We start from the raw sequence: 18339 nt of genomic DNA, 5'->3' as shown, positions 1-18339 counted from the left end.
GGCAACAAAACTAAAATACTGATACAAAACAGGAACTACTGAGCCAAGATCTCTTTGGAGTTCCTCTTTTCAAATTCTATAAAATAGTTAACATTTTCCCCCCTACCTGAATGACATGATCTTCACTGGTTATTTCTACGGCTTCCTGACAGTGGTCTAATGCTGTAAACACTGCATTACAAGCCCTGAAAGCAGCAAATGATTACACATTAGTTTTCGTGTTAGAACATTTTGTTCACTATAAATACGTGATTAAATTGTACTTATTGATAAAGGAACCACAAAGTAGCACTTGTTTTGACTAGACCATGCCGCTATCTTTATTATGACTTCTTTAGAACATTCAGCCTCAGACATCCCTGTTGTTAACGTGCTTTTACTGCAGATTACATTGTAAAAGTGCTTTATAGGTACTGCAGCATCTTAATAGTAAGCTTGTATCTACACACATGCTCTGAACAGCAGGAACTAACAATTAGCAGCAAAAATAACACATTACTATTACATCAGAAAGTTTTGTGATCATTAAAGATTGGGAACACAAAAATCATGACAGCAGATATATACAATATAATATAAAATATATACAAAGTTTTCAATGGAGCAAATAGATTGGCACTATCAAAGAAATCGTAATACAACACAGCTGAAGGAAACAATTCAAGCCATCTCAGAGTTCTAGTCCAGAAAATATCAATTTTCATTCTTCCGAGTAATAATGCAGTGACTTAATTTCCATACATCCTGATCATTCAGGATGATCTTTGTTACCCATTTTCTTGCAGGGCTATCCTTGAACTAATGCAGGAAAACAAAAGCCTTACCTTCTTGTTACAGAATTCAAATTGCTTAAATTATGAATTACACAGGATGGTTTTAACATTAATATAGATTAAAACTAGAGGAAAATGTATGGCATTAACATTAATAATAGGCTTCTAATACTAGGGAAGAATGTGTATCTCATAGAATCATAGGATTATTTGGGTTGGAATGGACATGAAGATCATGTAGTTCCAAGACCCTACCATGGCCCAGAAGAGAATACTAGAAGAAACAATTCAGGCATACTTGCTTTGATAAGATGTCAGTATCTCATCTGTGATTTCATCTAAAGACAAACTAATTATCTTCTATATAACTCTCATTGCAGGGAGCAAAACTGTACCATGCATAAACATTCCTGTACACAGTTATTGCCTAAAAGGAACATCTTGCTTCCAGGCTGCATAGTAGGGTTTGAATTAGTACCCCTGACTCGAGAAAAAAGAAATACAAGATATTGCTACTTCTGCTTATTGTGGAAGTAACTCAAAACAAAGTAGGATACACAAAGAGATACGCAGTAAGACAGATACGAAGCCATGTGGATGAAGATTTGTAGGAAAGAAGTGTTTTATACAGAAGATGACAGGAGTGTTTCTGCTCATATAATAAAAGGGGCTTGGAGTGTAATTTTATATGTGGTTTTCTAGCAATTCAAGCTGGTTCCCAAGTGTGATTTTGTGCTGTGTGAAGGAACTAATTTGTCTCAGTGGTAGATACCTGTCTGGTGCTAACAAATGTAATTACATAGACTTTCTGTAAGAAAATACACAGATTTGTGTTTGAATAGATGCACTATTCAAGCCTTAGTATTTTCATTTGATCTGACAAGCAAGCCAGCAAAATTACAAGTTTAAATGGCCCATATCCCCTTTAATTAGCACAAAGTTAGCACACAGATGTCCAAGTTTCAAACCAGAACCAGCTATGTGGAAAGGCGGAGTCTGTGCTAGGCATGGAAAGCCACTTCTGACCACTGACATGAGCTCATCTACAGCTCTCTGGGGCTGGTGCTACTTTTTCATCACATTTCTCCTGTGTCTGAAAGTGTGACATATGCTGAGTTCAATTATCTCAACTAACTTTCTGCATTCTCTTCCCTTTTGCTTTTACAAAGCTGTCTAGAAGACCTGCAAATCAGCAACAAGCAGCACAGACATGCAGTGCAGCACTCTTTCCCCCAGTTAATTAAACCACACAAATGAAAAAAAAAAAAAAATTATACCTGAATGCCATAACCAGTATCAGTTATGATTAGTTTTTAATGGCACTGCCTAATAAGACAGAGGTAAGGGGAAGACACTCCTGCTGAGTTTTGGAAAACAACTATTAAAATTGTATAAACAAAAATTCAATTTCTTTCACTGAAATTTTATTGTAAATGCAGTTTGCATGTATGAATATGCAATCACTCAAAATGTGAAGTCACTTTGGTATCAGTTTGCAAAGAAAATCTTAGAAAAAATCAACTTCTTAAACAGAGACACTGAAACCTGTAGAGAAGTGATAGTGTATTCTGTAGATGGAACTGAAATTAATTTATGCCACAGAGAGAACAGCCCCTTCTCTGCATTTCTTTCCTATAGTTTCATTTGGTTGCATTGCAAAAATATCTACATGCATGCAAAAGCACCTATATTAAATATAGAATTAGTCACATTAAAGAAAAAAGTGCATTTGGGAATGAATATCATTTAACTTCTCGCTAACATATAAAACTGTGCTCCTGGTCTGCCAAGTCTTGGCCAAGCAAGAAATGAAAACAGAGCTGAATAAAGATTGCATTAATTTCAAGCCTTTGAATATGAAAGCTCAGACACCAGAGATCAAGGATGACTTTGTAAAGTTTTACCATCAAGTAAATTCACAGACCACACCTACACTGACCAAGATTTCTCAGGGTACCAGTTACTAAAGCACTGAGTTTGTCCTTTACAAAATAGAATGAGGAAATATAAAAGTGTAGTGTATCAGGTAACATACAGATGCTGGGAAGAAGCAGAAAGTAACACAGACTTAGAGACTGATGTAAGTAACATTAGACCAAGAGATTGATGTTTGCAGATTCTCACACTTCTACATACCGTAATTTGAACTGAGATCGCACTTCCCCATGTTCTATTTGAACCAGTTCATTGTAACAAGCAGTTACGCTGGTGTTCTCCATGAATTGCTGGAAGACAAATCAAGAGTGCATGAAAATAGGCTGAAATAGTTTTAAACTGTTATTTCTGTTTATGCATCTAAAACTTGAACTTTTTAAAGAGAGCTGGCATGAAGCCCACAAGGGTGATTAAGCACCTCTGCTGTGAGACAGGCCAAGAGAGCTGGGACTTTTCAGCCTGAAAAAGAGAATGCTGAAGTGGAGAACATATCAAGGTATATAAATATCTGAAGGGAGACTGTAAGGAGACAGAGCCAGTGTCTTTCCAGTGGTGGCCAGTGACAGGAGGGAGGGAGGGAGGGAATTTGGCATTTGTTTCCGAGCAAATATTGCAGCTAAAGTGTTGCCTTTCTAGCAAGGCAAACACCCTGGTTCAAGGAACAGCGCGGTGGCCTCCTCTGGCCACTCGGTCCATTACCCACAGACACCAATGTGATGGATGGTGAAAATGGCGTTTATTGCTGGAGAATTTGACATTTTATAACCTAGGGTCACTGTGTTACTCCCATCTGCTTTCATCACCGCTAGGTGCTATTGGCTAATTGCAAGAGGCATTACCATACTAAAGAGGAGGGGGGGTTACTATCTTTCTGTTATATCCCGATATCTTCCTAGTGCCGGGCCTTACTTCTACACTAAAGCTCCAAAAATGAAGTAACTTTGCTTCACAAGTAATCTCACTGAGCTGTCACTCTGAATTCAGAAGTGCACACAAGTATATAAAGTAAGAAACATCTTACTATGGTGAAAATTTTTTTTACTCCAGACAGAAGAGAATGTTCTCTCTCTGTTAGGTCTGAAAGGTCTTGTGCTTGGTCCTGCTGAAATCAGAAATTTTATGTTGCTACAAAACAAGTAGATTCTCTGGCTTCAATTAAAGTTTATTGATCAATCACATGCACTGACTTTAGTTATCATAGGAAATGCCCTGTGTTGTCACTAGTTCTCACAGCACAGCTGCATGCACAGTCCAGAGTAGCATGCAAACCTCCAAAGAATAGCTTTTAAGAAAACTGCTTTTGCCATGGATGAAAAACTGTGTTTTGGAGACTAGTGCCTCAATTCCAAGTTGTGAGCAAAACATAAAAAAAATAAAATTAAAAACAACTGATGGAATGGGTCTGTTCCACTCTTTAATGTTGAGATCTTAAAATACTTCTGTAATGTTCACTTCACACACTACAGAATGCATAGGAAAACAAAAGGTACAGTATCAAGTTGGCAGAAGCAAAGCTGCAAACAATGTTGTGTTTTTGCATATCAAACGGCTTGCAAACAAACTTCTCTTCTGCAGCAGTTTAGACTTAGGTTTTTAGTTTTAGGGTGCCTTTTAAATATTCAAATACATTAATTCTGAATTTAAAACAATAAGAACAAATCTATCAATAATATAAAATTTATCCATTATGGCAACCTATTTTATGAAATAGACTTACTAGAATATACTAAGGCTCTTTATAAACTTAATTTTATAGTAGTGCATTTTACTGAAAAAATTTAAGCGCTGCTGTTCACAGACAAAACTTTTGGCACAAATCTTTTGCTAGGAATCAAGAACTGCAGCTTATCTAAGTGCTAACTATGCTCTTAACTGTTGTATAGTCTTCTGCAGATGTACAGAATTGCTTTATCTAAGTTCATAGTGCTGATGCTGGTCATTCGCTGGCTGACTCAAAACTGAGAAATCAACTGGGACATGAAAATAGCAGAAAACATTTATTTTTCTAATTGGTGCTTCTAATGTGACACAAGAGTAAGAAGATCTCTGAACTCTCAGATATTAGAAGGCAGACAAAACAATTTCTTTAAAAAAAAAGTTTTGTATTTATGCAGTACATTTTGATTTAAATAACACATACTCTTAAATTATTTTTTACTTCATTATAATGGGATTCCACTGTTGTTCTGTACAGAACTTAGTACAAGCCACAAGAGCTATAAGCTAGCAGGAATGCACCCTTCTTTTGGCTTAGCAATAAGAATAAGTTTTCATATTAAAGACTTACTTTATTCCAATCCAGAAAGTTTTAATAGTATCTGGTCAATGAGAATCAACATTTGTTTAGGAAAAGAAGTTCAAAATACAAGACAAGGTTGTAATTCAGTAACTGCAAACATTAAGATCTCCTGTTTGCTGATTTAAATCATAAAATCAGTCAGGAAGCTAAATCACTTATTCAAATTAGCCCATCCTAAGTAGGCCACCACTATTAGATTTATGAGGCTGAGAGGGAAAAAAAATCAGCATAATTAATGTACTGGATTAGCAACAGCACAATACACAAACACAAAAGCTGCTGATGATATAGAGGGAAAATCGGATGTAATAAAATACTTTATTGAGAAGAAGGAAGAAAAACCAGAAATAAGTCAGCATAAAGAAAAACTTATGATTTAAACAGGTACAATTTTCCAAAAAGGAATTTTCGTTTTTGCTGCTGAGGAGAGACTCCCCACAAATACCACATCTCTGTTTTAAGAAGGGTATTTTTAAATCTTTGTGTGGTAATGGATTAAGTCCCTAGGGATCCCCATCCGAGCAAAAATAATTCCTATGTCCACCACACAGCAAAAATTAAAACTTTGACATCAGATGCATTTTAAAGTCTTGAAAATAATTTCAGTAGGGAATTATTACATGATGAAAGCTCTTTGATAAATTTGGGACAGCAAGAGAGAGTTGTTAGAGCAGCTGTCAGGTGCAAAAAGATTTTTCTTTCCAAGGCAGAGAGTACCACTGAGCCATGTCCCACAGCCACAGAGTCTCCTCTGACTTTATCCAGCACTACACCTACAATTTTAATCTAGCTCACAGAACTCATTGCCCTGTGTTGTGTTCAGATGAAATACTAGACCTGAGAAGTAATAAACTTTTCTTTGAAAAATATTAAAGTGAGAGAGGGAGAGAGGGAGAGAGACTACACTAATAAAGCACCAGCATTCTTGGGCTGACTTTTCTCTTAGACTCAGATTTCCAATTTTCAGAGCATCTAAGTGCTTCAGAAATGCTTTGGCCTCACAATATCCTTGCAGTAGAGGCAAGATTTTATACATCTTTTTTTGGGAGATGATTTGAAAATGGTAATTTTGGTTCATGTTCTGCTGTATAAACAAACTTGGGCTGAATGTGAGTTAGCTCAGACACTGGACTCAGTATTAGCATAGAAGAATGAGATTTTGCCTTGGTTAATTCCATCTCTTCCCTGATTTTCCTTACTTTAGTTGATACTATATATATCAACAATCAACTATATATACCAGTTAATATATGTATATTTAAGAAAATATGCACAGTTAATTCTAACTCCACATGTGCTTCTTTTGCTCAAGTACACATCATTCCTTATGAATGGCTAACTTAAAAAATGCAGCTGGTTTATTTCAGAGTAACATAACATTAATATCCATCCAAAGCCACTCACACAAAGATCTGTAGAGAGTAAGCAACCTAGATTTTCAGAGCTGAGAACTCCTGCCTTTCTGCTGTCTCCTACAAAGCTCTTTGAGAAACAGTTATCTTCCCTTCTGCTCCTTGTACAGGACTGTCTCTAACTCTGTACTGAGAATAATTGGTGTAAACCAACATAACAGACATAATGGGGGGGAAAAAAATTCTTCTTCACATCACAAGCTGGACCAGGTTTGTAGTCCTTTTAGAAGAGAAATCCCAGCAGTCTGAGACACATAGAGGGGTCTGGGTGATGAGTCAGCATGCTGTGATAATCAGAGTCCCCCACCCTTGTTTCTAAGTGCAGTCATAAACAAAACCCACCCACTAGCCAGCCAGACCATACAAAATTAATCTCAGTACAGCTGCTATTCTGAAAGGACTAGCTAGATCACAGAGCTTCTTGTTTCATATGCTTCTGGAATACACTCTTGAAAAGAAAACTAAATCAACTGCCACTGGTTTCTTAACAATAAATTTCTGACGGAAGAGGATGTGTAATTTTCAATTTGACGAAGCAGAAGTGTCAATAATTTATGAAGTTGCTATGTTTTCTGTATTACATAAGCAAATTATACATACCCTATCAAAGCCTGCATCAAGAAGGGGAAGAACAGAAGTCTCTTCTTGGTCAGCAGATCTACAGAACAAAATCACAGAACCACAGAATTATTCAGGTTGGAAAAGACTGTTAAGGTCATCAAGTTCAACCTTTAACCTAGCAGTGCTAAGCCCACCAGTGAACCACTTCCCAAGTGCCATATCCACAAAACTTTTATATACCCCAAGGGATGCTGATTCCACTGTCCTGGGCAACCTGCTCCAATGCTTGCATCCCATTCAGGGAAGAAATTTTTCCTAATGCTCAGTGTAAACCTCTCTTGGCACAACCTGAAGCCATTTCCTCTTGTCAGATCCCTTGCTACTTGGGAGAAAAGACAAACCCTCACCTGGACATAACCTCCTTTCAGGTACCTCTAGAGAGAGTACCTCAGGTACCTCTAGGTACCTGAAGCTCCTTTTCTCCAGGCTGCACAGCCCCAGCCCCCTCAGCTGTTCTTCACAGGACTTGTGCTCCCAACCCTTCACCAGCTCTGTTTCCCTTCCCTGAACTCGCTCCAACTTCTCAATGTCTTGTGAAGAGCCCAGAGCTGAACATAGGATTTGAGGTGTGGCCTCACCAGTGCCCAGGACAGGGGGACAATCCCTGCCCTGCTCCTGCTGGCCACACTATTGCTGAGCCAGGCCAGGATGCCATTGGCCTTCTTGGCCACCTGGGCACAGCCTGGCTCATGTTCAGCTGCTGTCACCAGCACCCCCAGGTCCTTTCCAGCCACTCTGCCCCAGCCTGTGGTGCTGCCTGGGGTGGTTGTAACCCAAGGGCAGGACCCAGCACTGGGCCTTGTTGAACCTCCCACCATTGGCCTCAGCCCATGATCCAGCCTGTCCAGATCCGTCTGCAGAGCCTTCCTGCCCTCCAGCAGATCTGCACTCCCACCCAGCTTGTTGTCAACTGCAAACTGAGTGAGGCTACACTCAATCCCTTGTCCAGGTCATTGATACAGATATTAAGCAGGGCTGGTATATTATTTACTATAAGGGGACACAACATTTGAGGATTAGATGGCATGAATCTGACATAGTTCCCTAAATATAATGAACTCATGAGAAGTGTTTTTCCTTAAATACATACATAAAATCATGCTGTTACAGAAGTTGGTGCTACAGTCTTCTGTTATAGATATTTGCAGTTTTTATACAGCTTGATAATTACTCCTACAGCAAAACTGACAGATCCTCCAGAGAAGTCCTGTATCTCTTTACATACACAGAAGAGGATTGCAAAAAAAATCATGAAGAAGATAAAAGACATTCTGTGATATCCTATGAGAAATAATCTAAAAAAAAATTATTAAGGTAAAGGTGAAGCTAAGTTGTAAAATCTTCTTCAGCAGCAAATTTAGTTGATTTTCAAATCTTGGTAGTAATAGTTTTCCTGCCACTCTATTTCCTAATATTTTAATTGATCTAGGAAATGAATAAAAGCGGCAATGGATTCAGTAGTGTGCAGGAGTGCTAACAAGGGTATTTGAAGGTATTTGATAAATACATAAGTCAGTAAGAATTCTTCCTAAATGCATGGGTTATGAATTACTGAATAAGAGTTTAAGGACAATGTTCTGGTGAATTTAGCATCAATGGGATTGAAGTTTGCCCCATTACCCAGTTCAATGAACAATAATTTGTTATTTATCTAGTTATTTCCTTTAGAAAGTAATACACAGCTTTCGGGTTTGGCTTTGTATTTTCCTTCTCTCTTAGAAAAGACATGTATCTGTCTGACTTTCTTACTGCACAGCCCATCATGAAGGTGACAAGGGTAATACTAGTTGGCACTAAGGGGAAGTTATCAAACACTCAAATAAAACATCAAACATGATTAGCCCATTTCAGGTGAAAAATGCTACATTTACTCTGTAGGTCTTGCTAGTAAAATATTGTTAATTAATTAAATTACTTCAATTAGATAACTGTTATAGATAAATAACTGTTCTTATAAAATAAAAAATCTTTCACAAACCAGTAATACTTACGTGCGTGGAACCACAGCAAGTATTACAGTATGCTCTGATAGCGCTGTAGCACGAATAGACCTGAGGAAACAAAAATTTCTCAGTTACACTGAATGCTTTCTCAATATTGTTCTGAGTACTTTCACTGAAAATATAAATGAAAGTCAGGACTGAAAGACACTGCTGAGGCTAGACAATACAATAGTGCACTGCCAAACCTAACTGTGCCCATTTAGACAAACCATTTTCATTTTGCCACCAGATTTCTCATTTTGCAGGTAAGAAGGCAAAAGCTCTAAAACCACAGAGTACAAACATCAGCTTTTCAGACCCACCCTTATGACCTAGTGAAGGTTTCCCCTGTGTACTCAGCTTATCTGGGGCAGACTGCCCTGAATGCATGAGCTGGGAAAGGTCAGTCCACACAAAGCATCTTCAACACCCTTGACTAATTTAAACAATAATCTCTACCCCCTCTCATATTTACCACTGTCCTTCTAGACATAGCAAAATTTTGTTTAGAGGGTGGGAAGTACTTTCAAGGCATGAAAGTAAGAAAAGTGGGCATAGCAAATTACAAAAGACTATAGTTTATTAAATACTGAATAAACAAATTTTTATGTTGCATATTATTGAAAAACCAAAAAATATATGATCAGCTATCAAAAGAACACTCCATTTGTGTCTTACTGGCTAATAGTCTGTTTTTTTCACTCATCACACTGTTCTGAATAAACAATTTTTATGTTTATCTGTTGGTCTTTTAAACTTAGACCAGCGTAAGTATTTGAGCATTAAAATGCCCCTTGTCATAAACATGGCAAATTTCTGTTCATGGCATACTAGAAGCACAGTATGGTGCAAAATGTATTCTTCATCTGAAACAGTCTATTTTAGCAAAGGATCCCAATACTAAGCACTATCAATCTTAAAGCAGCTTAGACACAACCATGTGGACTAAAAGATTGCCTTTTGTGAAGAACTGGCAGTGCCTGACCTTGTGGACAAACATTCCTTTGAAGTCTGCAGCTTCAGATTTTGCTGCAGCAGTAATCTAGGGAAGAAGCAGCACCCACAGCAGGGAATAGCTTCACAATAGCTCTGGCTTATGCTCTGATAGGAGCCCCATGACCTAGAGATAGTTCTACAAAGTTCATCTTTGTCACAGTGTAGCTTTCATATTGTTATTCTCTTAAAGATGTATGCAAACTTCCTGGCCTCAGACCCCAAACTTCCATTTTACTACAATTACAGGTGTTCATTTATTTGTGTTGTTTTTATCTTCCCCCCACTCCCCTTTTCTGGTTTAAAATTAAGAGGTTTGGTTTCATACAATGTATTCTGAAGGTTAAGAGAGGCATAAGGTGCTTTAGGTTACCTGCAGATACCTTCTGCATCAAAATATTTGGAGTTCCTGTGATCTATGACAATTATTTCCTGGTGTTTATCCAGGAAACATTCAAGCGCTGACTCCAGAGTCCAGGCAACATTGCACCTGTATCCTGCTCTGTCACAAGCCCACCAGAAACCATTGCTCTGGTTGTCTTCTTTTGCAAAGATCAGCAAAACCTGCAGGGGATGGAAAACAGCAGCACCCCATTAAGCACATAAAGTAGTCCTCTGCATGGAGCAAGCCTTAACAAACACTTCTGCCCTCTGGAAGATTGAGTCTGCTTTAGGAGTGGGAGGCTTGAACCACGGGTTGTAAAATCTTTCTTAATGGATACAGTGGTCAACAATAGATAATCAATAGTTAATTGTTTTAAACAAGGACTGGTATTTAGGACAAAACCAGCTTGCCACACAACGATTTTTTCCTAGCTCCTGTTCCAATTCAATCAGCAACCAGCCAGAGCATTCAAACATCACTGTCATCAGTCCATCCCAGATACACACACTTTTGATTGTAATGAACTGTCTGAAATGCAACTGCCTTAATTATCTGTTATCATCCTTGAAGACATGGGCAAAAAATTAATGCAGTTTTATTTGTTCTTTCTTCTTTAATCACAAAAAACGGCATTAACCAATTCCATTACAAAGCTGAAAAGAACAACAGGCAAATAGGTATGTACAGGAGAAAAAACATTATAATGTGAGGATTTTTTACCCAATACATCATACCAAACGGTCCCTAAGATATAAAGTAGTTTAGACAATTTCAATTGAGCACTTAAGGAATTGCTCACACAGATCAGGTAGCAAGTACTGAGGTGCCACCCTAAAGATCAAGGAGATGCTGTAGGAAGCCTGTTTGCAAGCTGACACGAAGAATAGAAGCTGAAAAAAGCTATATTTCTGTGCCTCTCATGTGAAAAAAAAAGTGTTTTTCAGAGAGAATAAATTTTTCATCATCCTTGCCCCATAATGCACAATTTTTCAGCATCCAATTTATTTATCGAAGTCATGCAGACATTCTTCATTACAGCTGCACTATTTACCACAGTGAAACTAACCATGCTACCCTCTGTGTCAGATCAAGAAAAGGGCTAATTGAGTGCAAATATGCTGTGAAAAAGAGGGCCTCAGAAAGTCAAATGTTTATCCACAGCTATTAAAATTGCACCAAAAGTCAGCAGCCAGAGACTAGTCATGTATAAAGCTAAATCCTGTTCATTTCAAAAATAAAAGTAATCCCCTGACTTTACTGAAACAACCTGTTCGAGAAAAATAAGCAAAATTTTGCTCCAAATGCCTGTAGGAAAGGTCAATAACCTTTATCCAAGCTTGCTTTATGCAGCTGTAGTACATGAGTTTCAACACCATCAGTCTAGAAGCTAGAAAAGTTGACAATAGCTTTCCTCTTATCTTTAGCTGTCTTATCTTTAGGATTGTTGAATTCTAAACAATAAAAAAATCAATCATTGTAACTGTGACAGGACAACCAGTCAGAGCTCCATTAAACAATGGAAGAAAATCATATGCTCTGAATTTCTGTAAATATTAAGAAGGTAAAAGTTTCAATGCACTGGAAGGTTTTTGATTGCAGTTATCAATACACAGATTTTGTCAGTTTACTGACACTAGACGTCTAAAGTAACTGTTGTCACTCTTCCTGATCCCTGGGGTTTTTTCCAGCCATCAAAGTGTTGGAAAGCATTGACATGGCCAAGAAGCAGATTTTCTGATTCCTGAGTGAAGTCCTGACTCTGATACAATCTTCTGTTTGGTTCCAACTGCAATTAGTTTTATTTTGTTCCTAGTTTGAAATGTTATGGGGAAAGAAAATTTGAGGGGGCCGGGGGTGGCGCATTTTTTGGTATCTTCCTTCTCTCACCACTCTCAGTTTGGAAATAAAGGATGGCAAAATGCAATAATTTACCAGCTGTAAAATAATGGAGCTTATTTCAACCATCCAGTCTCTCACTGGTAGTTAATTATCAGCATGCAAATCCTCACGAGAAAGTTAACTTTAAAAGTTCTTTTGAAGTATTACTACTATGCTTTCTCATTAACATTCGTATGGAGCTTACTAAAAATCATCAAAACATAATGTGACTAGAGGTATATTTAAACAATGCTGTCAAAGTCAAGGCAAAAATATAACAATCCATATAAACCAAATGATCAAGGAAATTCAATCTGTGCTCCTTAAAAGAAAACTTAATGTAGTTTTTTGTGTTTGTTTTTTTTTTTCTGCATGATTTGCCAATGTTGCTGTAAAAAGATCATTTTACTCAATGTTGCCATAATTTAGGAATACCACTGACTTCCTTTGTAGAGGTCTTTCCAGTTTTGGTGATGTACTGAAATTTTTACTCTATTTCTGAGTATTTGCTTCACACAACTATTGCACACCTTGTTCCCAATTTATTATTCAAATACAGAAAAGGGACAGAAATTTTCTTTTAAAAATTTGAAATACAAGAAACACCAGCTGGGGATAAACAGTCTGCCAAAAGAAAAAAGAAAATTACAGCAACCTAAGAAGTTACTTAATTGTTTTTAAATCATCATATCCCAGCCAGAGATTTTCAAGGTGGAAAAGACATAGTATCTCTGAATAAAGTTACAGAGAGGCTCTTGTTACATTGGAATGAGAGAAGAGCGAAATGCTGTGCATCATCGTGCCTCATTTGCAGCTCATCAGGGAAGATCAGTGTGAATACTGTGAAAGAGATGATGGCAAATAAATGTCCTAAAAGGTGAGAAAATGCAGCATTTGAATAGGAACATACCCAAACATCTATGAGCAAACGTTTCTGCAGGAGGATAAGACGCCTTTTTTATGTGAACTTTTTTAATTGTTTATAAAAACTACTGATCTCCTGTGTCCCCTTTTTCCTGTACTTTCAGCACGGTCATTTCTGAAATCAAACCATTCCTATTTACAAGCCTTGGTACAAGGTTGAGGCAGCTGTGCAAGCTGTATATGGGATGTTTGGAGGGCTGGAGTTGGCTGGTTTGCTTTGGACTCTTCCCTTTGCCTCTTAAGGCCAGGAGCTCCTGGGTCACAATTCTGCACAAACTAAACCAGATTTTTACTCTGACATATATGGTCATGAAGTCCAGTGGAGAATCTATTAAATGGTTTATGGCAGGTCACAGGCACAAGTGAGGTCACTTCTCAGGCAAAAAATATGTGCCACTTCGAGGCAGGCACAGGTATCCCATAACAGCATAAAACACACCGGAATAAAATGAACTTCGCTAAAAAAAGCCACAGTGGCAATTGTTTTAACAAACAACTGAACTTCTCAGACAACAGTAAACATGATTAATCATCCACAAATAGACATTTAAAATGTGATATTCAGTAGCTGTTTGCACTGCACAGAGAAACACATCAAGATGGAATAAAAGATTAGCACACATTTTTTAAATGTGCGGATGTGTGTATTACTTGCCAAATTATCTCAGGCAATGTGGCTTGTTCCACAAACAAACAACTTGGGTTTATATAAAGATTTTTACTTAACTGTAAATTAATTAATGTATGGCAACTTCTTAAAGGAAAATTCTTCAGTTAATGATTTTACTTAATAATTTCTGCTTAAAAGAGATTCTTTTCTTACACAGATTCTCAGTTGTGAAATGTAAGGACAAAATAACACCCCCATGTGAGAAGATACCAAGAAGAATATCAGTTTTTATAAACAACAAAAATCCAACTTTCCCTTGGGCAAATCCAATTTCTATGAAGCAATATCCTGACAAAAGCACTGAGAGTTGTTAAATATCTGCTTGATAATCTTTCTGAAGATGAACAAAATCTAAAATAATTTTTCTGTGAAAAGTTCCACATTTCTATGTTGAAATTCCCTGCAAAACCGAAGACTGTTCTACTGCTGCAGCTACTGCTCCACAGTCTTATTATAACATTAACAAGTAATTTCATCATATTGAGTCATCATTAAGACCGAATGTAAAGACATACAAATGTAAAGCTTCATGCTGCTTATCTTCCACACATAGGTTTTTCACAGAAAGGGTGACTGGTGACCAAATGTCTCTGCATTTAACAGAATTAACTGACCCATAAATTAATTCAGATGAATTATGTATCACTAAAACAATGTTAAAGACTAAAATTATTTAATATCCAATAATCTGAGAATTCCAACATCCACTATAAGCTGAAAAATAATAACACTTGGCATCTGATACTGTCACAGGAACTAAATATACAGAAAAAGAAGCAAGTATGGGTCCGAGCTGTTGCTCCTTAGCTGAAGTTGAACCTATCTTGTTAGAGGTCATGTGATTTCTTGGATTGGTGGTCTGTAAAACACAGTTCTCTCTCCTGTTACAGTTCTCTGTCCTGTTCTGCAACACCCAGGAAGAACTGAACTAAATTTCATAAAGCTCTCAGCTTTGGTGTATCAAAACTGAACTGAAGTTTTTAATATCCATAGAGGAAGCTCTTTCCTTTTTTTGGTTTTCTGGTTGATGCACATACACTCCTACTGGCAGGACAGATACAAGGAATGAGGGGATATTAATGGAAATCTAAAGGTCTTATTTGCCAAGTTAATTTGCAGATCTCAAGCAATCAGATACACAAAACATACATTACCCATCTCACAGTCCTTGTACAAGTGAAATTAAAGTATTATACTTAACTATAGAGGTTGAGCCCTAATTTCTTCAGCTATTAACACTGAATTGGCTCTCTCAGAAACTGAAGGAGCATCTTACCTGAATTGGGTACTGTGTCAGTCTCATGGGCCCAACTTGTACTTCTGCAGTTGAAGCCTACAAAAAAGAGAAATACAGGTTTTGGGTTTTTTTTCAGTCTGGCTCTTAAGAAGATAGTGTTTTGCATGCAAGAATTAAAGATCAAACAGAACTATGAAAGATGTTAAAAGGCACACTGACATATAACTAGCAGCCTTAATTTAGTTGCTTTGAAGTGCATCTTACATGATCATCTTTATCAAATTCCTATTTTTGTTTTACTTGCCTTTAAGTTAAATATGTAAATATGTAAGTTAAGTATGGTAGAGTTTTAAATAAGGAAGCAAGAAACACACACTTCCTTTTCCCTCTTTCCCCAACAGAGTACCCAGGTTACATAGGACTTGCTTTTGCTGGAGTCTACAGAAAGCTATTTATCTCTGGCCAAAAGTTATTCATTTGAATGGGAACTTTAATTGAAGTGACATATTCTAAATAATAATATTTTAATGGGATTGATAAGGAAATAAGTGACTTTTCAGAAAAGGGAACTGGTTTGGGTTGCAGATTTAAAGTTGTTATTCAGAACCATAGCCTTCACTTTCCAGGTAAAAATACTACTACCATGTTAGCCATGACATTTTCAGAAGACATGAGAGCACCTCATAATTTAAACCTGCTGCAAGAAAGCCAGTACATGTGGGCTGTGGCTGCTTTGTTTGTTATACTTCTTAGGAGCTGGACTACGTTAATACTTTTTGTGTCTTGATACATTTCAGTACACTTCTCCTGTACACTGCTGATTTGTTTCACTTCAGATCATTAGCTACAGAAGGTTGTTAAGCAACAGAACAATACATATGTTCTCACACAGGTGCACATACTTCACAAGAAGAGTCTTAAAACCCTTAAAATGTTCATGCATATGGAGAATTAGGTGCAAGTCACCAGCCTCCAAAAGCGCAGGTTCTTCGCTTTCCTGGTTGCCACTTACCCCAGGAGCCCCAGGTATAGGTGAGTTAAAGCAATCACCCTGCAAGACATGTAATCTGACAAAAACCCTAATTTCTAGGCACATTCCCAAGGCCATTCCCAGGCACATAGGAATGCTGGAGCCTTATTTCTGTGACATTTTTTCTCTGTGGTACTCATTAGTTTGAGCCTTTTTTACGAGCCATACTTAATCCTTAAAAAATGTATTTTTCGAAGGAATGTGTATAAACATTTAAAACAGGTGAAGTTCCCAGTATTCTACTCCTTTCTTTAGAGAATACAATACTGTGTTAAGCATTAACAGCCTTGCCTGCATGTGAGACAGTGGCATTATGTATAGCTACAATTGACACGTTGGACTTTCATGCACCACTGCGCATCGATTCTTCTCAGCCCAACAATGTACGTCAGAAGGTGGTAACGGGCAGGACTCCAAAAGATTAAACTACAAAGCCTGCCACTGTTTTCCAAAGCAAAAACTGCCCCCAATATAAGTGTAGTTAACCTCTCCTTTTCTCACAGAAAAGCTTCACTTCCCACTTGAGCTCCTGCTGTAGCAGAATGTAGCTTAGTGCCAGTAAGCATATCTGAACAGAAATGGAAGGTTAGCACCCATCATCAGCCATGAGTTAACAGTAAGTTAAAGAAACAGTTCTGTGAAAGCTCACAACTCCTCTTCCCTCCATCCAAGAGAGTAAAACAGCACATTCACACTGCAATGGTACTCAATAGGAAACCCTTAAATAAATCTTCTATCATCATATACTTTGATTAAAAAAAAAAGTTCTGAAGTAATCTCATTAGACAAATCTGTAAGACTACACAGCAGACTTCAGTCAGTCTCAGAGCAAAAGTGTATTTTTTGACAATACATAGCTCAAACATAGTCTCAGAATGTATGGATCAAGAGCATGAGATTCTTCAATGAAAGAAGAATACAGACGCATCCATGTATGCTTGGACATAAAATTGATATTTTATTATCCACTTATTAATGCCCGGGAAATATCACAGAACTCACATTGTAAATGAATGCCTTCCAGTTTCTACCACTTCAGAAGACATTCGGCATTAGTCACTCTGTATTTTCAAAAATGGAATAACTATGTCCAAGACATAGATCAATGCAGGCAAGTCTATCAAGTCCTTTACAGAGATTACTTTATAGATTAGCCACTTTTCTTATCCTGTTTATTTTAAAACAACAGCAACAAAATAATCCACTCACTGAGACTCTGACTCAGAGTTTTTCTCCCGGCTGTTTCTGTGTCAGCCTCATGAATAGAAAACACTTGAATAGAAGGACAAAAAATTCAGGGTCTTTCTCTCTCTACCTCCCTTCCAGATTCAGAGCAATCCTGCCTTTGCTAACAGCAGGAAAGCTTGGTGAAAATTAGAAAATCTGAGACCCCTGATGTCCCTGCCCTGCTCAGTGCAGACATGATGGGGTCAGAACCACGGAGTGATGCAGAATAGGTGCTGTTATACCTTTTTGCTATGTAGTCTTTAAATTCCTAAAATGTTCAATTGCATTACTTATACAATGCACAGAAACAGAAGGGGACTGCCAAATTAAGACTGGTAATGAACCTGATTATGGGAAGGAAAAATAAACCTTCTCATTAAATACAGCAAAAACTATGTCTGACATCCTCCTTTCTGGTCTTTAAGTTCTGAGTCTTGTTTTCAGACCCTTGAATTTATATGCCAAGCTGCTGTGGGTATAAGTGACTGACTCACTTTTCTCTGTCAAAACTCAGCTAAAGGAGGCAGCAAAAACAAGGACATGCATGCCTGGCCTTCACAAATGTCCTGTGAATCTCTCATTCACCTGAAGGAACTCCCAGAAGAATCTACATCTACTACATCTACTACATCTTCTGCACTCCCAGAAGAATCTGACCATGTGGACATTGTGTATTAGTGATACCGTGACCATATCTCTGTTCATTTCCTCACTTAAGTGAGTATCACATTGCTGATTATTTCCAATTTAAATAAAGCTCTCATTATTTGACTGACTGCCAGGAAGGACTGCTAATAGATCTGCAACCTAAATCAATTAGTGTAGTAGCTCATAATAGACTTTTCTGGTAAAACATGCAGAGACAAGACTGATTCTGAAGAGGCCAGTGAGAAAATTCCTGTTTTCAGTGAGCAAAGGACCAGACACTGAAAGCAAAGAAATAATCACCTAGAATAAATAAAAGCTTAAAAAA

At 37.5% G+C, this 18339-nt stretch overlaps 1 protein-coding gene across 1 annotated transcript in view; it reads right to left on the bottom strand.

The window, feature by feature from the left end:
* PDE8B (phosphodiesterase 8B) overlaps window positions 1-15198 on the bottom strand; it is a 42788-nt gene extending 27590 nt beyond the window's left edge. Inside the window, exons 1-6 of the mRNA XM_005532503.3 lie at window positions 15149-15198; window positions 10389-10579; window positions 9032-9091; window positions 7020-7077; window positions 2910-2998; window positions 107-185 (exon numbers count right to left, since the gene is read on the bottom strand). Of these exons, the coding sequence (XP_005532560.2) occupies window positions 107-185; window positions 2910-2998; window positions 7020-7077; window positions 9032-9091; window positions 10389-10579; window positions 15149-15175 (504 nt within the window). The 5' untranslated portion in view covers window positions 15176-15198. The remainder of the gene's footprint in view (window positions 1-106; window positions 186-2909; window positions 2999-7019; window positions 7078-9031; window positions 9092-10388; window positions 10580-15148) is intronic.
* Between the last annotated feature and the right edge of the window lie 3141 nt (window positions 15199-18339).

Source organism: Pseudopodoces humilis, chromosome 4 (assembly GCF_049639895.1).
Source record: "Pseudopodoces humilis isolate 2021_Gansu_Grassland_sample_001 chromosome 4, ASM4963989v1, whole genome shotgun sequence".
NCBI lineage: Eukaryota > Metazoa > Chordata > Aves > Passeriformes > Paridae > Pseudopodoces > Pseudopodoces humilis.
The sequence above is the reverse complement of the archived record's forward strand: the minus strand, read 5'-3'. Positions and strand labels throughout refer to the sequence as shown.